The sequence below is a fragment of the Micropterus salmoides genome, unplaced genomic scaffold (assembly GCF_014851395.1).
Source record: "Micropterus salmoides isolate LMB-PRFRI ecotype aquatic unplaced genomic scaffold, ASM1485139v1 Ms_hic_scaffold_10, whole genome shotgun sequence".
In the NCBI taxonomy this organism is placed as follows: Eukaryota; Metazoa; Chordata; class Actinopteri; order Centrarchiformes; family Centrarchidae; genus Micropterus; species Micropterus salmoides.
Window position 1 is genome coordinate 22,461,984 of NW_024040041.1, and position 26,913 is coordinate 22,488,896.

General features: G+C 41.3%; 1 protein-coding gene across 2 annotated transcripts in view; it reads left to right on the forward strand.

Moving 5' to 3' along the window:
- The window catches only part of olfm2a (olfactomedin 2a), a 42,527-nt gene extending 17,233 nt beyond the window's left edge, over positions 1–25,294 (forward strand). Inside the window, exons 1-6 of one of the 2 annotated variants that reach the window (XM_038702480.1) lie at positions 3,466–3,972; positions 13,818–13,967; positions 19,509–19,664; positions 21,231–21,450; positions 22,485–22,591; positions 24,313–25,294. In XM_038702480.1, coding sequence (XP_038558408.1) covers positions 3,829–3,972; positions 13,818–13,967; positions 19,509–19,664; positions 21,231–21,450; positions 22,485–22,591; positions 24,313–24,987 — 1,452 coding nt within the window. In that variant the 5' untranslated portion in view covers positions 3,466–3,828 and the 3' untranslated portion in view covers positions 24,988–25,294. Of the gene's footprint in view, positions 1–3,465; positions 3,973–13,817; positions 13,968–19,508; positions 19,665–21,230; positions 21,451–22,484; positions 22,592–24,312 lie in introns of those variants that run through there. The other variant, XM_038702489.1, reaches the window with a different exon arrangement.
- The last annotated feature ends 1,619 nt before the right edge of the window (positions 25,295–26,913 follow it).

Sequence of the window (26,913 nt, forward strand, 5' to 3'; positions counted from 1 at the left end):
GCACAAAATGTGTGTATGTAAATGTTCCACAGAAGTGCAAATCTGAGTCCAAGCATGCAACAACAAGATCACCAGTGAAAGTATATGAGCTCGGGACAGAAATAGCAGAAGCTAAGACACATGCAGGGTAAAGGAAACACACAATTTGATGCCATTTTTTCTCATTGCCAGAGGGGCCAAAAGAGACAACAGAGAGACGGAGAGAGCGAGAGGAGTTAAAGGCTAAATAAAATTCACGTAGAAGGAGAACAAAAGAGAGCGACAGAGAATTGGAGATAATGACACAGAAGAGTAGCAGCGAAAATGAGGCTGGCCAATTATTAGAGTGGAAATTATGAAGAATGGCTGTGAAAATTAATCAAAAAGGATTAAATTGATACAGGTTAAATGGCTGCCTAACTCTCTAGCTAATATTTAATGAAAGCTTGTTCTGCCAACAGACTCTGTGATTAGACAGATGATTGGCAGAGCCTGGAATTCTGTGAGGTATGGCAGATTGTCCTCATCACACTCATTATTCCCGTCCGTTATTTAGTCCATCACTTTACAAAAGATGGCATCTGACCTGCGCTCTGTGAGGGGAATTGTAAGTTTGAAAGAGTTCAGGTGCACTCGACTCTACACAGCTAAAGCAAATACGTACGTTAATAACAAAGATCTCTGATTAAAAATGCCTTGACATAGAAGAAAAGGCTGAAGAGGTGAATCCCTATGAGGGAGGATGTGCAAGTTTCTGATTGCAGCCTCTGTAGCTTCACTTGTAGGTACGCCATGCATGCAACATTTTGTTATGGATACAATTTTTTAAAAAACATGAAAACTATGACAAAAGAAGCACTGTCAAACTAGAGAGAAGCACTGTCAAACTAGAGAGAAGCACTGTCAAACTAGAGAGAGAACAGAGTTGGATACATCGCTAAAATCAGAATGCAAGCTGAGGATCAGACATAATTAGGAGGGCTGGGCAGCATAATACTTGTTTTATTGTGATTATAATAATAAATAAATAATAATAAACAATAAATAATCTGTAGAAATAAGGACTTATCTATCTGTTTTCTTTATATCTAATCTAGTCAGTGTCTTTCTATGCATGACCACAGTCCCTATAGTAACTAGCTGAGACTGCTTTATGTCTGCTGACTATTGCTTTCTGTTGTGGTACAGAGAATGCATTATGTAAAATAGGGTCCTCACAAGTGTAGAGTAATGTGTTTGTTTACTGTCTTTGCATTTTCTGTGTTACCTCAGTATTGCATAAGGCATTATTAAGGAAATATTCTTAAATCTGAACAAATTGGATCCACTGGAGGACAATTTAAGAAATAAATGTGCTGTTGCCGTGGTTTTATTATTCTAATCGCAGTGAATCATCCAGCTAACATCCAGTCTTGCACAGTGGCTAGTTGTAGATGGGGTGGCTGTAATCTTTTTCACTCAACTTACTTCGGTGCCAGGTTTTCTTTGAGGAAACTGTGTTCGGGAGCCTGGTTAAATACAGAGATACAAAGGCAAGGACATCCACTGTCTATCCATGTTTAAATCTTTGCTGCCACCATGTGAATATGACGATTACTGCATTGACTTTGGGCGGTGCATTATTAAAAGAAATATTTTGTATGGCACATTACAAACCATAGCATTATCAGAGACCAAATATTTAGCTAAATAACAAATCGCATTTCAAATATAATTAGATGATATGCATGATATATTCACTTGGCACCAGCCTATTTCCAGGACATGTGCATAACCCTACTAGAAAAGCAGCAGCAGTGTGTTTGTGTGTGTATACTACTTTGCATTAAACCTTTGTTGCCTCACTAAAACCTGTTAGACTTTTGCTGCCACATGCCCCCTTACATCTCCTTGACACATTCCCATAAAGTGACAACAACTCGTCACCAGGTTCAATATTGCACACTATGACAGGCATCTGCTTTCTCTTTGACTGTGCGTGTCAACAGTTCATTGGGTGCAATTACAGTGGTTACCACACGGGGACAGTCTTGCTGCAAAAATAGGGGAGCCAGCACAGGCGAGACTGATGTGGGAGCCAGCAGGTGAGCTGAGGAGGGCTGACATTTTTTGGATGGGGCTCAGAAAGCTGTCTCTTCTCATATCGCTTCACAGTACACCCCACACAGAGGAGCCCATATCACTCACCCAATGTGACTGGGTGGGGAGGGGAGCCCATCCAAGGCTGACAGAATGAATAAGTCAGCAGACCAGGAAGCAAGCAAGAAATAGAGATGACCTGGCTATTTTGTCTGAGTGGGCCGTTCTGTCATCATTATGCATGGCTATTTAGGGCATGACATGTAACTGCCCGTTGCCCGGTGTCTTGCCGTAAGTTGTTGCGAGGAGAAGCTTCAAGGAGAAATTTAAGCCAACTTCAACTCACATACGGCTTCATTATTCATTCCATCTGGCTCATTGGTGTAGAGGTGAGTGGCAAATTCAAACAGAGACAAAATACATACCCCACATCCGTCTGTCCTGAAATAAGCTCAAATCAGGCTTGAAGTATAGTCCCAGAGGTGGAATAACACCTAAATAGTCAGCGAAGCGATTGGTATGATATCTGACGCTGGCTTACCTGCTATGATTGTGTTGAAGCCATTTGGATTATAGCAATACAAGGGTGGTAAAATAAAATATATCAGATGAAAAATAACATTTAATCCCCCTTATTCAAGGAAAGCATGCTATGGTAAGGGCAAATCCAAGCTTTATTTTACAGTTTTACATACAATAGTATTTTGATGAGATCTTCAATCTAGTACAAACCATGATTCCATCATTTATGTAAATTCAGTCTTCATCCAAAGTAGCACTGATGAACTTTATTTAGAACATCAGCAGAATTTTTGTGCAGTAAGTATCAAGAAGACATTGTAACTGAATATGGTGATGTGGTTATGCCTCAGGCAGAGTGGAGTTTGGAAGATACTGTAAATGTGCAGGCTACAGCCCCATTTAGGATATGTCATGAAGCAGAATAAGCTGTCAGAACTAGCTGTTGGCATGAGCACCTGGTACTCTTCCACGTTAATACCTTGCTGAACCACCTGCCCATGTCTGCCCTCATGATCCCCTGGCCAGCCTTAAATTTATATCCTGTCCCCCCATCCACAGACAGTGTGATGAGTCTGTAGGACAGACCATTGTGCCTAGGATGCCCTGGGCACACACATGTCACATAAGATAGAGCACAGATCGGCCCTCTGAAATCAGCCTTTCTCTGATCTCCACGCCTGAGAAATGAGTGCGCGCACACAAGACGTGAGTCATAAAAGAACAGCCAAATGTCAGAGAAAGAGAAAGGAAAGCAAAAGAATAGATACATGCATGCAAAACAGGGCTGGCAGGAACAGAGCAGAGGCTGATGGGGAGGGGGTGACACGAAGAGGCAGCCAATGCGCAGCTCTGCATCTTGAGGAAGAGAGGGGAAGAGAGAGGGAGTGAGAGAGAGAGGAAGGGAGAGACAAGGGGAGAGTGAGGAAGTGAGAGAGAGGGAGGGGGTGAGGCTGAGGCAGTCACTCTGAGAGAGAAGATTCCAGCGCGATGCTGTTGGATGTGAGCTGCTCTCCTCTAACCGGTCCCTGGCTGTCCCTTTGACTGAGCCAGTGGTGTGTGAGTCTGGTAACTGTGTTTTACCAGCTCTGGAGGCTCTGCTGCTGCTTGGGCTGAGGAAAAAGCTGATTGGCTGGTTTCCTGCCTAAGCTGTCTGGAGCAGAGAAGCGTTGACTAGAGCTGAGGTCCAGGGCAGGGTAGGGTAGGGCTGGCTGTAGGGCCGTTTGCGCCGGGGCCCCACAGGAAGCAAACATGAGCGTTCCCATGCTAAAGATCGGGGCGGTGCTCAGCACCATGGCCATGGTGACCAACTGGATGTCTCAGACTCTTCCGTCTCTGGTGGGACTCAACGGGACCACCATCTCCAGAGGGGGCACCTCGGAGAGGATTGTCAGTGTGCGTATGACTTCCTTTGCTTTTTTGCAAATGTGTGCACTGTATTTTTTCGTGCATGCTCTCATTGTGAATTCAAGAAAGAAAGAGAGAATGACAGATGAAAGAGAGTGACAAAGCAAAAGACAGAGGAGTATACTGAAAAATGGGAAAATACAATAATTTGAGTTAGCGTGTGTTTATATGTTTAACTACAGAAAGAGCTGCTGGCTTTCAGAGAGCAGTGTACAGATGTGAGTGGGATTGCGAGTGTCTGTCTCAAGGGTTATGTTGTACTAATAAGAGAGAGATGAGGTATACACAGAGTTGTGTTGTTAACCAAACGTGAATGATGCACATGTTGGTGGCGTGAGTCGCATTAAGTATAATGAAGCTGAATTGTGGGCTTGTGACTGTGAGTGATGGTGAGAGGCGGAGGATGCAGTGTGGACGGCTGTGGTAAATCATATGTTTTTGCCGGGGTGACGGGAGGTAGAGAGCTGTTCTGAGTGATGTTCAGGCTGATTCCATCTGTCAGTCACCTCCAGGGTGGGAAGGATGGTGCTCAGATTCAAAGGTGATGGGGAAGACGGGGAGTTTGACATAACATTACAGTTTGGAGTATGGCTTATTTCGTCCTCCCTCAGTTTGTCTGCAAATCCTCTCAGTCCTCCTCTCCTTGAATAAAACAATCTCACTTCACGTGGGAGGATCCTACATATAGAAAGGGCATTGGAGGTGTTTTGTAACTAAATAAAGCACTTTTGTTTAATTTTTTTTGTTAAGGTATTGCATTTAAAATTTGTTTACAAAGAAGCCTTTCCTCTGTTAAATGCACACATGCGCACAAATCTAAAAGTTTTATGTGTCTGTCTTTCTCAGTGTGCTAACAGGAGTTATGACAAAGAATGATAAATATCAAGCAGAGGAATGAATGAGACATTTTCTGGTTCGTCAGCTGTTAATGATTGCCTTTGCCTCTATCCTGAGTGTGTTTTTATGGCACCTTACCCAAGCAAATGCCTTGCTCTGTTGAAATGATTTAATGGAAAGGAACGTCCCAAGAGCTCTGTGACCATCTGGATTTGTGTGTGTGCATGTCCACGTGTGTTTAAAACATGCACTCTGAGGACATATGTTTAGGCATTCTTGTCTCAGGGGTGAAGGTCCATCTGTTTGAATTAGAGTTTTATAATTTATAACGGTTCGTTAAAACATCAATCCACCACTTTATGTCTCCTTAATGATGCAATGAGCTGTCGAGTCAAAATGTTTTCTTTGGAGAAAAAGGCATCTTAGCACAGTGTTACCTTTGAGAAATTGTCACTTAGCATACTTAGCTAAAAGCGTATTTCCCAAAATATTTTTCCTTCTTTCCTATAATGTGTACATATATATCGGCAGGTAATTTAGACATTTTGACAAACATCAAAATCATTATCTAATCTCTGTGACAATGTCAGAGTAAAAGGCACGTTTGAATTATTTACAGCACTAAACTCTATAATCCTATTGAACACCCACCTTTTCCTCGGGGTGCATGGTCTGGATAAGCCATCCATTTATTTCTATACCCGCTTATCCTGCTCAGGGTCAAGGGGAATAAAAAATCTTGCAAGGTTTCTTTTCAGTAAAATCATTCTAATCAAGACTCAAGACTGGGAGCCTTATCATTTGCATTTCAAAAGACCGGATACAACTGAATATCAAGCATAGTTATGAGGAGATATTTTCTTTCAGGCAACCCTCATTCATAACCAATGGAAGAAAAAATGCTACTATTGAAGTCCATTTAATCAAAGTTTCTTTAAAACTGATGAGCCAGTTTGATTGTGCCAAAAATTATTACAGTGTAACAGTCTGTTGTGATGGGAAATTTCTTCGCTTTGAGACAGGAATAATCTCTCCTCATAAACAATGGCAGCAAATAAAACTTTAATGTAAAACCTTGCCTCAAAGTCCCATCACTATTGATGCGACATTTGCCTGTGATGATCTTAGAAGCAGTTATGACTCACATAATGTTTAGAGCTCTAATCAAAGACAATCTAGCTACGGTCTTGTGACACTGTGGTGCTAGTGTGCCAGTGGCCATTGCATGGCTGCTCCCCGCCCTGGTACCCATGCACGCTGCGTCCCATATTCTCCCAGCTCAGAGCTATCTCAAAGTCTGCTTCACTTGCTTTGTGTGCCTGTCTTCTAAGCAGCTGATCCAAGAACACACAGCTGACTGAGTTTATATGGGCCTTTCTGTGACAGCATTGAGCACAACACTGCCTGGATGCTTGTACACATCTGGATAGTGCAAAACCATGTTCCTTAATGAGCGGAAGAGATCCTGGAACTCTAACACTTACATGGAACTGGTGCTGCTACACAGTATGGTCAAGGCCAAACAAGCTGTAGAGGTCTACAGGCAGTAAGCACAATTTTTTTATAACTCTTAATCGTATAATTCTTTATTAAACTATAAACAATATTTACATTAACACTTGTCACAAACAATGTTTACAAAGTACCGTGTGTAAAAATACAATAGTGAGGAAAATAAATTGTATGATGAATGTAAATTTGGCGTTCATTTTTCCAGGTAGTTATTTTAATTTAGTCAGCTAGATATAAAGGCATGGATAGATTGACACATTCAGCAGCATTAGCAGTTTCATGGCTTAGGCTTAAGGGCGGTTAAGTGCAGAGGCTTTTCCCATGTAGCCTTTAGTCTGTGGTGACTGTTAAAAGCTCTTTGATGACCTTTGCAGCTGTGAAGTTACATGGTTTCAAAAGTTCTCACTACACTTTATATAAATGCTTCAACATTCAGTTCAGTTCAGTAAATCAGTTTAGTAATGTTGAAATTGATTCTAAAATGGTAAGTATTGTAAGTATGTCAGCACAGGTGAAAAATGCAAAGTTTATTTGGAGAGTTAGAGTATGCATGTATGTATGTATGTATGTATAAAGTTAGTTTTTTGAAATAATTGTTGACAATTTCAGTTAAATGAATTTCACAGTTTCACACAGGTAAGTTTAAGTCTAGGTATAACAAGCGTGTAAGTAATTATCTCAGTGTGGCAGGGTTATATGTAGCGTCACAACACAAGGTTGTATTCGATGAAGTAGTAGAAGATGTAGTTCCCTTATATGCTACTCACAAAAAGCAAATGACATATACAGAAATGATAAACGCTAGATGGGTGGATAAATAACAAGTCATAGAAATGAAACATGGTGCAGTGCTGAGGATGAATTTAGGAGTCTTACAGCTCCTCTAAAGTCTGGTGGTACAACAGCAGATGCTTCTGTATCTCTTGCCAGACGGCAGCAGGGTGAACAGGCTGTGGTTGGGGTGGGTACTGTCTTTCAGTATCCTCTGGGCTCTGCGCAGGCCCCTCACCTCACCATATGATCTTTTAATATGATTTTCAAAGCTGAAATCAAAGTCAAAAGTGACACCTTAAATCTTGGACACAGGTTTATTAGCAGAAGACATTAAAGTCAAAGTATATTAAGAAAGAAAGTATATTAAGATAAATAATATCTGCTTTACAGTAATAATATCACATAAATCATTGCCCACTGTGTGATTCTCTCAGCCTGGATAGCAATAATTAAGTCAAGGATTGCTGACACATTGTAGTTTATTATTTCAATTAAAAAAATGTCTACGTATGTGTGCATATGTGAGTGTGAGAAGGTCATAAATAAATCATAAACTTTCACCTACTTGCAGTAATAGCAATAGCGTGTGTGTGTGTGTGTGTGTGTGTGTGGTGACTCTCCCTTTGATATCTAAAATAAGAAAGCTGTGAGGCAGAAGAGTGAAGAAAATATTCTCAACTCCAGAAGGGAGCATGGAACAACAAATGGCAGCATGGAAAGAGCCAGGACTCAGAATCTGATTAGGGTCACCCCGCCTCTGTCTGCCAGGGTGGGGGACTTTAAACTTTATCACATCCACTGTGCAATCCAATAAAGCAGATTGTAAAGATCGATTCTTGGCTATGGATTAAAGTTAAACACTGCTGCAGATTTTTATTTGAGCACTTTTCTTTTATGTTTATTATGCTGCCTTCAACCAACATTTATTTGAGTTCAGACCCTGACAGGTGTCCTCTACTGCTTTGTCAATGTGAAGCGGTGTGCAGAGCCAGAATCTCAGTGAAAGCCAATCTTGTAATATAATTTTAAATTGTTTTTGATAGATTAACAAATTATGTGATAGCCTGTGTACAAAGCAGTATTGATCCCAGAATCTATTGGGCTAGTAATCAGGCTTTTGACAAGGTTCATTTGCCATTATGAGAGTGTAATTTCCAACTAGCTGAACTTAAGACTGAATCATTGCTTTGCCCTTCAAAATCAATTTGATGATCTCACAATTCACACAATTCTGTAATCCATATTTTCCTCCAACGAAGCACTGACTGTGTTCTAACACTTTATACAATGTTTCTCACACTACCTTGCCACTCTTGTCTCCCTCCTCTATTTAGCACCAGCCATGATAGAGCTATCTTGTACCCGTCTAACAGCAGAGTGGATGCCAAAGGCTTTTCACCAGGGCACCTGGCATGGCGCTAGCAGCCTGCTCTAAAAAAGTATTAAGTTGTAGCTTCTCGCTTGTAAGTGCTGAGCATCGGTGAGTGTAATTTTCTCTCACTTCTCCAAGAGTTCTCCAACTGAGCCCCCCACTTCAAAAAAACAACAACATTTGACGCATCTGCCCACCCCCACTGTCATTCAAGTGTGATCTGGATTGGAACGAGTGAGCCGCAGATGGAATGTGAGCAGGACACCACACAGGAGGGGTGGCAGCCATGGGAGTGATGGAGTGGGAGAGAGTAAGAGGCAGCAGGGAGGAAAAAAGAGGCAGCAGAGAGGGGGCCATGATGAGTTTATGAGTCATATTATTGACTGGCAACCATGCTGTGCTGATTGTGGTAATCGGTTTTCCTTGGAAGCAGGAGAGACCAGGGAGTTCACAAGGAGTCTTCATTGAGTTTTATTTTAAAGGCCAGCAGCTGGCCTGTGCATTGAGGATTGGCTGAATTCCGGTGTACTTGCATGTTCATTTGTGTGCGGTAATTTACAGCAATACCTGGCCGTAGTATAGATAGAACATAGTAAACATAGTATAGATAGAACTAAGCTCTGTGTAGCAGGGACATGTGTTTACTTTGCAAGGGACAAGACTTGAAAGAAGGTAATGACTGGTATAAAACATCATTCTGCAGCGGGTAGGTGAAGGGAGGTAGTGGGGGATTGGAGCTGTAGAACTTGGATAGAAAAGTTGGCATTGTGGAATGGAAACGCAGAAAAGAGAGAGATTACATCGGTAGTACCTCTTACTTTGTTCTCTCTCACCTTGATGCCTCCAACATTCTCAAAATGCTTCTTTCTTTCTCTCCATATAACTTTATCTCAATTCTCATTTTCTGACGCTGTCGGTCCTCTGTGGTTTCAGAGTTTCTCAGATGTGGCAAGCTCAGTTCACAGTGTAGTGGTCAGCCCTCTCCCATATCTCAGGACTCCCATATCTCAGGCCTGCTCCTGCCTGTTTGCCCCTTCTGCCTGCTGCTTATGAAAGTTATAATAGACTTCCCGTCATGCTCATAAAGTAGGGAGCTGTAGATTTATGATCTCATTTAGCTCTGGCTTTACAGCAGCCAGCTCCAGGGTTGTTCTAATGAAATGCCAAAGGAAGTCCATCCTGCAACTCTCAGACAGTGATACCACCAGCTCGAATGTTTTGAATTGGATAATCCCTCTGAACTTTGTTAATCATTAAAAACACAATGGTTCTGAAATTCTTTGCGCTGCCCTCAGATAATGGCACAAGTTGGTTAGTTAGATTTCATAATGGCTGCCCCTAAACTTCACATACACACACTCATCTGAAACTGATCTCTTTTGTCTGCAGGATACAGAAGACAGAGGAGATGCGTTTATAGATAGCATTTGGTTACTACATTTTAGCTTAGTAATGACCCCACCTTCTCATCTGTCTCGTCTTCTTCTCTCTCAGCAGCGATTTCACTGAAGTTGTCATTCAGCGTTGTAACTGGGCAGCATTTGAACTAAGCTAAGGAAATTAGAGCCATCTCTCTCTTCCTTGTCAGCCTTTCTCAAACCACAACTCTTCCTTTTCTGCCTATCAGTGTATCAGTAACTCCCACTTTAATCAGCTTTCTATTGGAAAGATGGGAGGTTGTGGTTGGAAGATGTTCCAGCAGTGGATGTTGGGACTTCATAGGCCCAGGCTGTCACATGTGATGTCATGGGAACAGAGGGAAACCTGAGGTGCTGCAAAACAGAATCAGAAATCTTAAACATTAATATTCACTTTAGTGAGCAAGCCGAATTGATTTTCATCTCTCTTGCCCTCTGTGGTTTCCTGTTGTTTTCATTGCTGGTGTCTTCTGCCTTAATGGGTTTTTGCATGGCAACCATGACTGTGACTTGAGCTTCAAATCTGGCACTTACATATTCTATTTCATCCCTCACATCTAATGGATGAATTTCTAGGACAGTGAACTGTACGCCTCCTCTCTCCTGAAACTATCGTCTGTGTCTGGGGGGGGAGAGGATTATCCCAACAGACCTGAAATGTTCCCAGCTAGCCACCACAGATAGTCTGATGATGATAGCACAGGTTATGTTATCATTACTACTAAAATGTAAATGCTTTGAGGCCTGACCTGCAAACATTATTTGTTCATTTCACTCTGCATACCCTGAGTATAATTTTGTATAACATTAGATGTTGAGGAAGTTTTTCCAACACTAATGAGATATCTGATAGGCTGCATGGTGTGAGCACAATGTTAAATGAACTAATGTCAATGACCCACTCTTAGCTGCAGAGAGGAGACTTAATCATATTTATATAACTAAGACAATGTTCCATAACATATTCAAGTTTGCTACCAGCACCCTGAGAGAGATCAGTTGCTTATGATCGCTGATATATAGATTTCCTTGCAATGGCTCAGGCAGAAAGCATATAGGGACAAAGCACATTTGCATTTAAGAATTACCTCTTCCCATCTGCTCTCTAAACTGCCACTGTGATGAGAGTGGGGAAGTTAGTGCAGAATGGATAGGTGGGTGGTAATGAAATTGGAACTGATTCAAATAAGCTCTTAATTTCAGCCCAGCATTTATGAAACATTAATGAAGAGGGGCGAGGATCTGTTGCTGTGAAAACTCCCTGGCTTGAAAAAGCAGCATGAGTTTAAACATGTTGGATGATGAAGAACGTATTATGATAATATAGCTGACGTGCCTCTAGTGTTACTTTGTTGAATTTCGAATGTATCGCTTATTACTGCCCACTATGTAACATATCGTCAAAAAGTCAGTGTGTGAAACCAACTGTGGCTCCCTTTCAGGCTGATTGCAGTATGAAATATTGATGTGCGCTTCTGCATCCATGAGCAAGAATTTTTCTTAACCAAAAGTGAATATCTGGTACGTAGGCAGAAAACCCCCCACATGTAGGGATATGAGGTAATTTTGCTGAAGGTAGGAGGCAACACATATCCTCAGAGTGAGAAACTTAAGTGGATTCTACATCAACCTGTTAACACTGCAGGATGTCAACTGTAATGAGAAGCCGGTGTGCCATGCTGTGGCCTCATGATCCACTGTCTTATATACAACCACAATATCGTAGCAGCCATTGCACTTGCTCTCCAACAGTCCTGCAGTAATCAGGCATTACAGCTGTATGCATTTCCAAAGAAACCCTCCTGGGGGTAGAACAGTAGGGTAGCTGCAGTTTTAAATGCATTTCAGAATAAATACATTATTAAAATCGATTTAATTCACGTACATACTGTATGCACAAACATACAAATATTCTGTATGGGCTTTTCTTTCATCTACATCATCAGGTATGTACAAATACACAGGCAGATACACAGGCGTGTGCACAGAAATACTTAAACACATGAGCACTATATTAAATCAGAAGTCCTGACAGTGAGTGAGATGCAGGCAGGGAACCAGACAGAAGAAAAGAATCTCCCCTCAAGCCATGGCAGAATGAAATAGACAGTCAGATGCGGTTCAAAGAAATTGGAGGAGGTTCTGCTGTGGAGTCTGCTCCTTTTGTCTTGTCTTAACTCCAACTCTGGCTTCTGCAGACCTCTGTCGCCTCGCCACCTAACAGCCTTCTGATGCTGGGTTCCCTCAAAGAAGGAAGACTAACTACTGGCTGCACACTGACTCACAAATATGCATCAATATTAAGAATAATTGAACGATAATTTAGCCAAGTGCCAATAAGTTCCACTGTGAGTCATTCATGTGCACAGTAGACATTCAGTCATACTGAAATATTACTAATGTATGTAATACTGTATGAATAAAAAATAGGAATAGAATATTACTCCTGACTTAGTTTAATTAAATTTAGAAGTTACTGTATGATTCTACTTAATATACCTTGAATATAATGAAACATTAAATACTACAAGGAATGACAGTATAGCTCATCTAGCTATAGTCGGTTTGCCATAATTCATTTGGAGTAAGTCAGATTTAAAATTCACTCATTCCGAGAGTGTGAGAGTGGAAGAGGGAAAGGCAGCGAGACCAGGGGAGGAGAGAGGGAGTGTGGTGTCAAGGGATTGGCAGGAGTGACAAGATGTGACAGTGAGCACATTGGCTCGCAGGGTGGCTGCTACTTTACACTCCAATCACACAGTCCCCCCGGTCCCCCAAGACATTTTAATCTGATCCCCCGACCCAAGGAGACGAGAGAGCAGCGCAACATTGCTCTGAGCGGCACAGAGCCGAGCCACAAGATTTTATTTCAAGCATTTTCCTACCACTTATGTGGATGGGTCTTTAATTTCATCACTAAAATGGCTGCTCTTTTTCTCATTACATTTTGCTTTATATGCTGAGTGTGTGTAGATGCAGTGTGAATGAACGGATTGTCCTGGCCGGGCCTTTGCGTAAAACTGTGTGTACATGTGTATGTGCTTGCAAGTGAACAGCCCTACTTTTGATTGGATTAGTCGGGGAGAGAGAGATATCCACCCTTTCAGCCTCGCCCCTCCTCCACTGGTTACAGCCTGCATTATCGATCCCGGACAGCTCCATTTCCTCTCTGTGTCCAAACTTATTAGATGCTCTGCTTTCACACAGGCTGGCCTGACTCTTGTCTTTGAAATCCCCATTTTCCTCCCATTTTGTCTTTGTCTTTCTTCATCCACCATCAAGATGTTACTCTATCTCTGTCGTGCTTTTCATCCCTTTGTGCATTTTCCACCAATGTTCTTGTCTTATCTTAATCTGCACCCATTTCTGCTCATTTTCTCCCTCTCTTCTATCCGCTGTCTCTCTTTTTTCCTGTCTTTACTGCTGTGAACACCACGGTCAATCTCAGGCTTCGCTTTCTCTCTCTCTTTCTGTTTCTCTCCAGTTAATACCAAAATTAGACTGCAAGTGATTTGAGTATTTTGAGGGTGACAATTGCCATTAATTGCCTTAGGGGAAAAGTAACTTTTGTCAGGGTTGCATAGACAAGAGGATGCCATAGAAAACTTGTGACTCTGCAGCTAACTTATGGTGACAGAACGGGCACAACTAATCACAATACCGAACATATTAAAGTGCGTTTTTTTTCACACTTTCTTCAAACACTTTGAAGTATTAGATAAATGTATTAGTTTAGAAATGTTTTATAAGGGTGGAACATTTCTCAGATTACTGTTGATACATGCTGGCAGAATAAAATATCTTGTCTGCCCTCACACATTTTCAAAAGCCTGCTTGGTAGCAACATAGATAAACAGCAGCAGACAGACGCAACCAGTTTCTTCACAGAGTCTGAGATATATATGTCTATGTTTCTGCAGGCTCTGTACCCGAGCCCCGAGGAGGGCTGGCAGATCTACAGCTCGGCACAGGACGCAGATGGGAAGTGTATCTGTACCGTGGTCGCGCCGGCCCAGAACATGTGTAACCGCGACCCACGCAGCAGGCAGCTTCGTCAGCTCATGGAGAAGGTGACAGCTGTCAATTACACACTCACTTTGAGACACGACTGTTACCCACGCAGATACACAAGCACAAACTGCCACACTGCACTGCGCTCATGTCTGTCGCCGTCTGTCAAATACAGGCTGCTGAAGTGAACGGTCTCACTTTCTTTACCCCAGAGTTGATCAATCATGCAGATGAACACGACGCAGAACGGAAGACGATTGCCATTGTTGGTTGGTTGTTATTCTTTTTTTGAGAAACAGATGATTAAAGCGAATGAAGCATTAATAGCCTTAATAAGATAAATGTCCTTAACTTACCCATGAAATTGGATTCATTGAGAATTGGCCTTATAATGTTTCTTTTATTAATATAGATCCATTAGATAAAAATTAAGAAAATTAACTGTTTTACCAATCAGTGAAAATAGCAAATGCTTTTTTCGCATAGTTACACAGCAAATGCTTTGCACACTCAATCTGTTTACTCAGACTTGTGCTCATTGTTTTTCTCTAAGTGAAACATTTCAGTCAACACTGCATACTTGTGTCATGTCTGACAAGCAAATACATTTAATGTTGTACAAAAATATGTACTCACACAAAACCTTCAGGCATGCTTCCATGTTATAGCAAGCAGACAATAAATCTATGTTTACTATAGAGTGTTATTGACCTGCAGTGCAAGGCAGTGTATGCAAATGTAATTTCCTGCTTGTGTCTAGTGCATAAACACGCACACACAGATCAGGGGTGAGAGTACAGGCAGGAAAGAACTTCTGCTCACAAGTGATCCACAGCTGCTTGTTAACTCTCCAGATCTGCAACTGCATCGATTGGTGGTCTGCAGGCAGTACATTGGCATCTTTCAATTGTAATCCGCCTTTCTTTCCCAAATTAAATGATAAAAACCTGAGAAATAATGTTTAATACCTTTCACTTGCTTGATGGTCCGTGGCAGCTCACAGCAGAGTTGTTATTGGACACTCAAAAGCAGCGAATGGGTGAATAAGAGTGAGGATCTACAGAGCGAACGAAAGCCTGGGAGCAAAAAAGTAGGAGAGTGTGGGTAACACAGGAGGGGCTGACATTGATGTGGTCTTGTGAGTAGAGGTGGTGGTAAATTGAAATGCTGAATAGGCTCTGAGGTCCTGATGGATCAATGAGACACCTGAATTCACATATTGCATTCATTCTGATTGAAGTTTGCCTTTTCCCCTGACAGTCTCTGTCTGCTGGTGTTTCAAGCACGCATTCATACAGACAAAATCCACAGTCATACACACTTGAAAAGAAGCATATTCCAACAGAGAAGGCATATTCAGGTATAGAAGCAGGCAAACTTGATAAAGCTATTCAGAGAAAGTCTTTTTGTTCATCTAGATGCGTGCAAGAATGCATATGTACTGTATGTATTCATAGGAATTGTTTATATATATATATACACACACACACACACACACACACATATAGATTTATGTGTTTAATATATATGTTTATGAATAGTTTCCTTATTGTCAGTGCTGCTCATATAGCTCATAGCGAGTGAGTCTGTACATTAAATGCAGATTGAATTCCCTACAAGTCTATAGAGTACTATACGGTACAGTAAGCCTGCTCTCCACATAACAACAACCATATAGGTTGTTATAGCCACACAAAATTACTATTCGTGTTCACGTTTATTGTGGCAACAACCTGTAGTGGCCGTAAAACGCAAACACATGACAAAGACAGTCCCGTTTTATAATTGGCTGCTTTTCACCCAGGAGACCAGCGTTCAGTTCCTGTGTTAAACAAGACGGATTTGATTTTTAATAAAGTCAAGTAGCTATGTTAGCTTCGTAGCATATTGATCAGTAAACCCAACTGCTGTGTAGATCGGCCATCAGGCCGGGATTCACCTCCTTTGTGTCGCTGCAGTCTCCACGTGTTTATGTCATGTGGCATGGGTCACGTGACATGATTTCCAAAATGTCCAGTAGGGGTACTATTGTAGGATACAGTCATATGAGTTGTATTTGGAGGTTGGTTAAAACTATGTTGCTGTTTAGGTTGGAGGACTTGTAACTGGTAGGCCATCTTGCAGAGAGAAACATAACTTTTGGGTGGGTAAAGACAAGGATATTCAGCTTAATCCTTTCTGATCTCAGTGATAATTAGTCAAACCTGAATATGATGAGACTTAAATATAGAGCAATCTATTAATAATAAATGCCATAAATACTACTATTTTTGAGGGTGCAGATTGTGTTGCTGCATTTTATTGCATGTCACCACTTACAATTAAATTACCAGAGTGAAATGATCATCTCTGTCACACAGTATCAACAAAAATAAAAAATATTGTAAGCTTTGTAAATATATTATTTATGATTTTATTTTATAGTGTGGGTGTTTATGTTATTGTGTCTAACCCTCTGTACACGCACACAGCTTGAAAGACACCAGTATCAGAGCCAAGCGCTCCCGTAAGTCCAGCCTAATGAGGACTCCCGTCAGCGCAATTGTGATCTGCACACAAGTGAAAGCCACAAGTTAAAAGATTACGTGTGAGTCTGTGTGTACACATAATTGCACCATGGCCGCTAAGACGTCCTCATTTGAACCCGAAGCATGTGGGGGAATTATATGAGCAGACCACATCCACAAAGGCTCTTTCTGACAGAGAAAGCCAAGGTTATGCTAACAATGTCAAAACTGCCCTCTGCTCAAAGAATTTAAAGTAGCCTTGTGCAAAAACCTCCATTCAGCTTTCTGCAAAGGCAGACAAAATGCCATCCAAAGCAGAGTTGACCCTGAGGGACGGTGGCGTGAGAACACCTCATTCCCCTTTGACCATCCCTGTGTCTGACTATCTGAGTTGAGATGAGATAAAATGAGATAGGAGGGCACAGACAGGTATACATACGCACAAAGACACTTAAGGATTTGGTCCAGAGTGAGTCATTACACTGGACACTTACGATTGATTGGATTCTAGTATGAGGAGCATCTTACGTGGCCAACAGAAAGTATGGTTGCCACGGTTCAGAGGATCAAGCAGTCCCAACTGCTATCACAGCCCAGGAGGATGGTAACACTGCATTTGTTTAGACTCCAGGCGGGTGGAAGAGTTTACTGTTCTACATTCTTCCAACTATTCCATCTGTACTGCTGTCAAATAAGATTTAATTGGTGAAGAAAATATTTTCTGACCAAATATTCCCCGGCCAGTTCATGAAGCATGTGGAAGATGAGTTGGGTGTAGAAAAGAGTAGGCTGGACACGAAATAATTGAGTGGGTTGTCAAAGAGTAGGCAAGCAAGGCATTTGGTGCAAAACAGACTTTATGCCAAACTGTGACCTTTGAGAGTTGGGACTGTTTGTGTTTTTGTTAGGAGTGATTTGAATAAATATCTTCTGTGTTCTTGGGAGTTTCAGTGGCGCATGTCTGTGTGGGTGGGAGTCTATTTGTGTGGGAAGTTGGACATATGCACACGTGAGCCTCCTAAATGCACCAACGCCCTGTAACATTTGTCAATGTTCAGATGATTTCTGGCCAGTTCAGGGCAACATGCAGGAGATGAGAGGGTGTATGAAACAGTAGGCTGGTTATGCAGCAACAGAGTGGGCTGTCAACGAGTGAGCAAGCTGAGTACCTAGTAAAAATTAAACATAGTGCAAAACCGAGTCCTCTGAGAGCTGAGATTCAATAAACACCTACTTGAAAACATGTTTGCTCCTCCATGAGATTTATTCTGTTTGCATTATATTTCCTATGTATCCATTAACTTGTGTACACTGTAATAATGGTACTGTAGTCTTACTGCCCTTCTATTTTGACAGCAGAGGGAGATATTTTTATCGTAACTGAATACCTGTTCGTTTTTATTGCATATTTTATCAGTGTATTGGGTATTAGTATGTATCATCCTGTTCTGGATGAAGTTCTGGACAACTGTGCAGCGATTTCAGGCTCCTAACCTTTCAGCTTGGTTATTCTTGCTTTATGTTTCGCTTTTGCTCGTTGTCAACTGTTTATTCTGTTTTATGTGCATTTTATAGGATTCAATATTGTCTTTTTAAGCGAACTGTATACTTTAAAGACATGATTTAGACTTTTTAAGGCTATACCTTTTTAAAAAAGGCATTGCTCATATACTATAGCACACAGTTTAATTGTCACATTTTTCTCGATACTGGGTGCAGAGCATGAGCTTTTAATTTAGTTCAATGCAAATAATTGTAATACATATGTATTGGAATATACTGATGAGGAATTGCAATGCCTTGATGGAAACATTTTTCCGTGTCCGTTTTTCCCCAGTGAGATGTAAACCCAAACTGGGCGTTTGGGAGGATATCAAGCCTATGATAATACGATAGACTGTAAAGCATCAAGTTATCTTTTGTTAATCGTCCATAGAGCAGTGGTCAGCAAATAAGTCTGGAGTCGGGCCAAATCTTTTTCAAGCCACTACATTGCAGGCCAGTACATAGTCAAATTATTTCAAATCCTCATGTGTATATTTAGCTTAGTTGGTAGTGAGCGAGACTCCTGTTGGGAGGGTTGTATGATCAATCCCAGCCTATGGCGGATATTTTTTTTTCTCCCTTGTTAAACAAATTGATTATAAGACAACATTTGCACATGCTCACAATAAAGCATGTGCTGGACTGTGTGCGGGTCGTCGCGTTTGATCCGCATTCATAAACCTATGGATGCTTATTTTCATTTCCCTGAGGAAATTCAGGGGAATCCAATCACACGTTTACTGACGGCATTTTCAGAGGTGTGTCAAGCAGGCCAGAGCCCCTTTTGAATGTCCTTCAGAACTTTTCAAAGTAAAAGCTCGCAATAAACTTGACAAAGTATTGCTGCAAAAAACGTTCTTGCGCTTTTTGGATGCACTAAGAGGAAGTTATTACGTGAGTAACTGTAGCGGTCATAACTGAGAACTATTTCAGCACCAGCCACTATCACTTTATTTTTTATTTTTCTACTATCAAAGCCAGTTCTGGCCCGCGGGCCGCATGTTACTGACCACTGCCATAGAGGGTAATTTTACACTAAATGAGATGTAAAGAGTTGTCCCTCTTCATAGCAGATAAGCTAGAGTTGCAGCTAAAATTTATGTTCATTACCAAATGATCTACCTTTTATTTTCTCAGTTCATCGTTTGTTCTGAAGACAGTCAGCAAAAAGCATCCATCTCAGTTTCACGTCCAGGGTGATTTATTTAATTTTTTTTCACTAACCAACAATCCAAATCCCAAAGATATTAATTTTACTGTCATTGTGGACAAAGGCAGAAAATATTCATATTTGTCAGAAATACTACTGAAATGACGAATTGATCATTAACATAGTTGATCACCTATCCAATAAACAGGTTGATCTCTAATTACAATGGATGTAAAAATCCAATCTATTCTTTTAAGATGAACACTAAAAATTATTATTAACTAAAGAAATTCTTGTGTGGCTATGTGTGTGTCCTGGGGATTTGATGTACGTGTACGTGTGTGTGTGTGTGTGTGTGTGTGTGTGTGTGTGTGTGTGTGTGTGTGTGTGTGTGTCAGGTTCAGAACATTAGCCAGTCAATGGAGGTGCTGGACCTGCGGACGTACAGAGATCTACAGTATGTAAGGAACACAGAGAGCCTAATGAAAGTGGTGGATGGAAAGCTGAAGGTGGCCTCTGAAAATCCCCGCAGTCTCAATCCAAAGGGCTTTCAGGTAATTGGCTGTCTGTCACCTCTTGTACAGTGTTGGTTGTTTGTTTTATTGTCAAGTGAATGCTACTATTAGCTGTGGCACTGCTCTCCATGTGCACATAAACTTTGCCAGATGCATTGCAATCTCTTTCGCTCTTCACAGACAATAACATTTTGGATGACTCTCGAAAGATTGCCCCAGTTCAATTCCAAAACTATCTCTGAGTCAACGCAGAGGAAATTTGAGAAAATTCACATGCTCCTGAATTATTAAACTTCTGGACCTAGAAGAAGAGTGTCTTTTCTGTATTCCTCTCCTTACAACCTTCCTCTCTCTCCTCACTCAGCCTCTCTTCCTACTCTATATACTTAACATTCTGGTGTCTGCTCTTAGATACCAGGCACATATATTCACATTTATCTCTACCTTATCTCTCTACAAGCTAAGGCTCAGCTGCCATTATCAGTGGGCCTTTTTGTCTTTCTGTCAGCAGGCTGTCTTGCCCAGGCTTTCTACACATTTCTCACAGTCTTGCACATATTAGATGGACCATAAAATAGTTTGATTAAAAGATGCCTTGATAAATGCTAAGTGTGCTTTACCGCTGGGACCCTGCCTCAGCACAGGGACAAGCATGAATGGCTGTGTTTTGCTTTTAGTGTGTCCAATGGAGTTAATGAAGATGTTTATGAAATTAGCCAATTCATCAGGAAAGACCAAGATGACTAAAATATGCAGAATAGTAAGCACTATATCCCAGGAATGTAAATTCGAAATCCAATAAAGAGAAAAAAAAGTTGTTGTTTTTTTAAACGAATTTGACCAGAGCAGGTTGGCAGATGAATGCATGGAGCTTAAAGTTGCCAATGGCAGAGCGCGGGAGATTAACGAGACTGAATTTTCGCGGCTTGAAAAGAGGAAAATGAGATTTATGATGTGGCGCCACAGGGCTGAGAGCTGCTCCATCACCAGATTTACGATAAACTTTAACAAGGAGGAAACAGCCCCTCCTGTGGCGGCCACACTTTATTGATAAACCTATTTCTCTCTTGAGCCTTCTACCTTCCAAGCAGGCAGTCTGGTTCTCCCGCTGCTTCCTGCACTCCTACCTAAGGACACATTGTTCTTTTCACTTCAAACACATGATGAGTCACAGACCAAGTTTACACTCACAGTAACATGCTCCTCACTGTAGATGAAAATGTAATCACCTGAATCAGTTTAGACAGTAAACAGACGTGCATTTTGTCAAACTGAAATTAATGTGTAAATATAGTTGCTTCCCAGACCACACAAAGGTTTGTAAATGGAAATAAATATGTACTTACAGACCATACAAAGAAGCCTAATGTCAAACAAGTGGGTGGAACCTTGATTAGAACAGTAACGAAAACAGCAGGCTAAAGGACATAAAAACTGAGAAGAAGTGATGTAGACTACAATATAGCCAAATGAGCTCCGCTCCACACAGTCCCCTGTACTGACTAAGATGGTTGACCTCATCCCCTGCCCTATATTTTCCCAAGCTTTAATCTTCTCCACCCCCTTTGCTTTTCCATGTGTCTTTCTCTGCAATGACCATCTTAGGAGTTGAAAGACAAGGTGACCCAGCTGCTCCCCCTGTTGCCAGTACTGGAACAGTACAAGGCAGATGCCAAGATGATCCTGCGTCTTCGGGAGGAGGTGAGGAATCTGTCCTTGGTGCTGATGGCCATCCAAGAAGAGATGGGGGCCTATGATTATGAGGAGCTGCGGCAGAGAGTCCTGCTACTGGAGACCAGGCTCCACTCCTGCATGCAGAAACTAGGTAACATATATATGTAGATAAGAGTGGGTGGGTAGTGATGGAATGGTGCATTTGAAATTCATGATTAAATATTATTGTAGCACTTAAGCAATTGTGTGGACAACAGCAGTGCAGAAAGGTATTAATGATTAAATTAAGATCATCAATGGTCATAACTCTGTTGTACATCGTCAACATTTCCATTCTACTCAGTTCTTGAATTATCTGCATAAATTCAAAAATGGCCTAGAAAGCCTGAATGCATAATTGATTGTGTTCTCATGTAAATGTGTTAGCTTAAACTGATGATTTTACAAAATCCTACACATATAAAACTGATGACTTCACAGAAAAAGACTACAGTTAGAGTTTAGCCTTTAGGTCATTAGTGTTTTGTTATTATCTTACATTGGCTTTAAGCTTTTGCATAAAGCAAATGGCTTCATGCAGAGATAATAATTTGATTGTTACTAATTACTCACTTATATATATACATATTCCTTAACAGATAACTTTGATGAAGTGTTTTTTTAAAAACTGGGTAAAAAAAAATGCAAAATGCATTTTGTACAATGATCACAAGAGATCATTGTACAAAACAATCACCTAGTTATTTGTTTGAATAGCAAATGTGAAATTAGTCCAGTTCATATTCATACCTTTTGTTACTTAATAGCTAAACCTAAACAGGTTTTCACAGAAATTTTAAATAATCCAGATACTGATCAATACTATTAAATATCCATCAATATATCCATATACATCCTTTTAAATGTTATATTTATGGCTGTGGAGAGGGCTCACATCTTCCAGATTGTTACATATGTGGTTGCAAAAAGTGAAAAATAATGTCCACAAATGGAAACCCCTAAACTGACAAAAACATATAGGGCATAAATCACAGCCTAGTGCAGTATCATGTTTCAGATGAGTTCCCTGGCAAAAAATAAACTTCAGTCTTATTTTTACGCGGTGCCATAGTGCACATCCTCATGTTCAACATAGATACATACATAAATCTGTCATCTTACCTCTTTCTCTTATTTCACCTCCAGGCTGTGGGAAGCTGACCGGCGTCAGTAATCCCATCACAGTACGTGCATCAGGGTCAAGGTTCGGCTCCTGGATGACAGATACCATGATCCCCAGCTCAGACAACAGAGTAAGTCCCTCTGTTTTTCTGTTCACCCCTGAACTGGATCCCTTTGATCCCAGGTATGTAAATTCAACTCCACAGAGGGTACAGTAGAAACAAAGTCATTGTCAAAAACAAGCCAAACTCAACCGAAAGAATATCCCTGACAGCAATGCTGTCATGATACTTCACTGACTGACTGACCGTTTTGCCCGAATAGGAGGACAGACAGATAGTGAAATGGGGATGCAAAGCTGAGTCACTGATGGATAGGATCCCTTTCCCTCCTCCCTGTCTTCCTCTGTGACTGCAGCTCCAGCTGATTAATCACTTCATCATCAGTGGAGAAATGAATGAGTTGTTTGGGCTCAAGTTTTCTAAATCACCTAGGTAATTACCAGGAGTGTGCTGAGATGCTCTGGACTAAGATGATATAGTAATGGCTTCAGCTGATTAGAGATGGCATGTGGTTTCGTATGGGAAAACACATGGTGAGAAGGGGGGGGTGGGGGGTGGGGCACAAGGGGGGAAGAAAAGGATGAGGAACTAGGACATGGTGAATGGGGGAAGCTGTGGTGGGGAAGTGGACTATTAGCCCTCTGTAGGGGAGAATGGAAACTGATTAAATATAACAGGAGAGATGGTGATCCCCACCGTGAATAATAACAGGCTAAATAGCTATTGCCAACAGCAGGGGGTCAATTTCTGTGACTAAATGCCAAGATCTTTGTCTTTAATCACGTGACTTCCTGAGATCTCATTAGAATCTTTAGATCAATCACTGCTTGTATTAATAGCCAGATACATCAGCAATATCACATCAGCGCCCGCACTAATCATGATAATCATATTTGGGAAATATCATTGTCGCTAAGGAGCCAAACTGAAAAAACAACTTTGAGCTTTGGCCTGGCTCAGCTCTTTTCTCAGCTCTAGGGACTGATTTGGCAGGCAGAGGAGAAACAATGCATAATACTCCATAATCTCCCCTTCTCCATGATTCAGCTGCTCTATTTTAGCAAGCCCAACTCCTCCCATACCTTTCCTATCGCCCCACTGGAATTGTTATTGAAGAAAAGTGCCCATTCCACACCTGGGAAGAAGGCAAAAGCTGGAAAAGAGAGAAAGAGGAGGAAAAATAAACAGTGGCTGGAGCATCAGAAGAACTACAGTGCTACATCTTAGCAAAGCTCTCCTTGATATGTTAAGGACAAATTAAATATCTAGGCCAACTGCAGTTTAATTGAATCAATTAAAAGCTGAACTGTGGCTCGGCAGAAGCATTGAGGGAATGAGATGGGAAATGCCTGAATAGAGCCATGTCAGTGGAGAGATCCGCTGAGAGTGCTTGAAGAAAAAGATGGGGCTGCTAAATGGATTGATTTTCTGTAAATGTGGACTGGAAAGGGCAGGGAGCACAAGAAGTGGTTGACTGCAAAGCATAGGCAACATCTTCCCTCCCACATGCAGGAGAGATCAATAGTTCTGCACACACAATCAAGTATGCGCAACTGCACGAAAGCGCACACTCACACTCCAACAAGAAGAGATTCACCACATACACACAGCACACTTACTTTGCTCAGGGCATCACCACTGGCTATAATGAAACACTGCTAACCGTGTTCTTACAGAGAGGTGTGTCAGTTATGGCGCAACAATATTCTGCTACAACCTCTAGATCTTATCTTTATCTCCTTTAGTTTGTTCCTTCTTCCCAGTGGGATTCAGTATTCTTCTCTTTACAGGTGTGGTCCATGGATGGTTACTTCAAGGGACGGCGTGTGTTGGAATACCGCACAATGAATGATTTCATGAAGGGCCAGAACTTTGTGCAGCACTTGCTGCCTCATCCCTGGGCCGGCACTGGCCACGTGGTCTTCAACGGCTCACTGTACTACAACAAGTACCAGAGTAACATCATCATCAAGTACCACTTTCGTTCTCGAAGTGTGCTGGTGCAGCGCAGCCTGAGTGGGGCCGGCTATAACAACACCTTTCCGTACTCCTGGGGTGGCTCCTCTGATATCGACCTCATGGCAGATGAGAATGGCCTGTGGGCTGTTTACACCACCATCCCCAATGCTGGGAACATTGTCATCAGCCGCCTGGAGCCTCAGAGTCTGGAAGTGCTGCAGACTTGGGACACAGGCTTTCCCAAGCGCAGTGCTGGAGAGTCTTTCATGATCTGTGGTACACTTTATGTCACCAACTCCCACCTGGCTGGTGCCAAAATCTACTTTGCCTACTACACCAACACATCAAGCTATGAGTACACAGACATCCCATTCCACAATCAATACTCCCACATCTCCATGATGGACTATAACCCCAGGGAGAGGGTCCTGTACACCTGGAACAACGGACACCAGGTGCTCTACAATGTCACACTGTTCCAGGTTATTAAGACTTCTGGGGACTGAGAGCCCTCAGACTGACCCACTCAAATAATGCTGTGATCATTGTTCGGGGAGGGACAAATGAGCTTGGTGGAGGAGGGCACAGGTTGTGGGAGGTTTGGGGCTTCAGTGTATGGGCATAGGCTTGGATTTTTTTTAAAGAATTTCAATCTTCATAGAGTGCTGTTATTCACCTTCTCAAAAAACACTCCGGCAGCAACGCCGGTAAAGATACAAAGACTGAACGCTTCTCTTTTTGTTTTTTTCTGTGATGAGTAAGCATGGTTCTTTTTATTTGTGATGAGAAATAAATATCAATCTTTACCATTTATGACTTTGTATTTTATTGTCAATTTCTTTTCAAATAGACTTCCACTCTATTTTGGTGGGGTGAACAACAAAGAAGAATCTCTGTGTTGTAAAAACATGGCTTCAAACTTGGATGTGTGTGCGCTAAGGTGGGTGCTTCTTAAAAGGAAAATAACGTGTGATATTTAATTTAGCAACCCCATGATTAATGTTTCTTTCATTTCTTCTTGAATGACGGAAGCATGCATATATTCCCTTTGTTCACTGAAACCTCGCTATGATACTCAAAAATACAAAAAATGTGTTTAAAATAAAGAAGCTGGTTTAATTGTGAAATCTTAAATCCTTGACATTTGGAAATGTGCTGGCAAAAAAATCTAAATAACTGAAATTGGACCTATCTTTTTGATACAGAGTGGCTTTTACTACCATGGCCAAAATCATAAAATAATGAAGTGACAGCATGTGAATACTGACAGGCAATCTCTAGGGCTGCATTAAACCATTTCTTTGAAAACATTTCATCCAATTTTTTTCCATCTAAAAAATTCAGAGCGTAGGATTTTGTGTAATAAAACTGCAGGCTTCCATATACTGAAAGAGTGTTCAATTTAACTGCAACAGCAACGGCTTCCATTTTATTTTTCCAAGGTGAACTGAAAGTGAAAGAAAAACATTTGGTATAAAGGAGCAGGTGGTGGTGGGAAGGGTCATAAAGCACAAACAGGGAATGAGAGACAAAAACGTAAAAGGAATTCGAAGAGCATTTACATTTGCGTAGAGAAATGAGGCTTCACGGTTTCTGTTGCTTGTCAAGCTCCAATCTGCTTTAATCTTGTTAGTCGCAGAGCTGTTCTCAGGTGCTCTCTGCAGAGAAATGTTCAAACAACAACGCTTATAGTGGGACTCCACTCACATGAAAGTCTCAAACTGCAAATCTTTCATTGCATCTTTTTTTATTATTTGCTGCTGAAAATGATTCTGACGCCACACCGGCCTTCTCTCCTATATAAAAGGCACTTTATATAGGAGAGAAAAGACAACAGCCCACGGTGCTGCCATTTTACTCTTTCATTATAAAGCTTGAGAGGGTGCATCCATTCTTTGCAGAGCCTGTGGTGGACACGAGAAGGAACTGAATAGGAGGTTACACTTTTCTTTTCCTGCGTAACCATGGTGATCCTTTTCATCCTGGATGACCTTTCCATCAACAAAGTGCTGTGGTGAAGAGAAGCCTGATCACTTTATACACAGTTGCTTTATACAGTGGCTGACATTTAAAACACAATACACTACAATACAAACTACTAACAATACAGAGCATCCAACAACATTAGCTAGAAAGACAGTATAAACTACACTGTAGAGGGAACATAAATGTTGTGGAGTACAAATGAAAAAATGTAGCTATAGATACAAAGAGACCAATAAATGGCTGAAACGGACAGTAGTCGGCAAACTAGAGTTATACATCAACATATACAATTGAGATGACAGTGGAAGAGTGTTACACCTAAAATTCACTGACTCCGGGTACGTCGCATCCCAGAAGCAGCTCTCCACTCCGCAGAGAATAGGTAGCAGGTCTATTTTTAAATCAGACACAGAACGGCATAGAGAATCCGGTCAATTTTCACAATA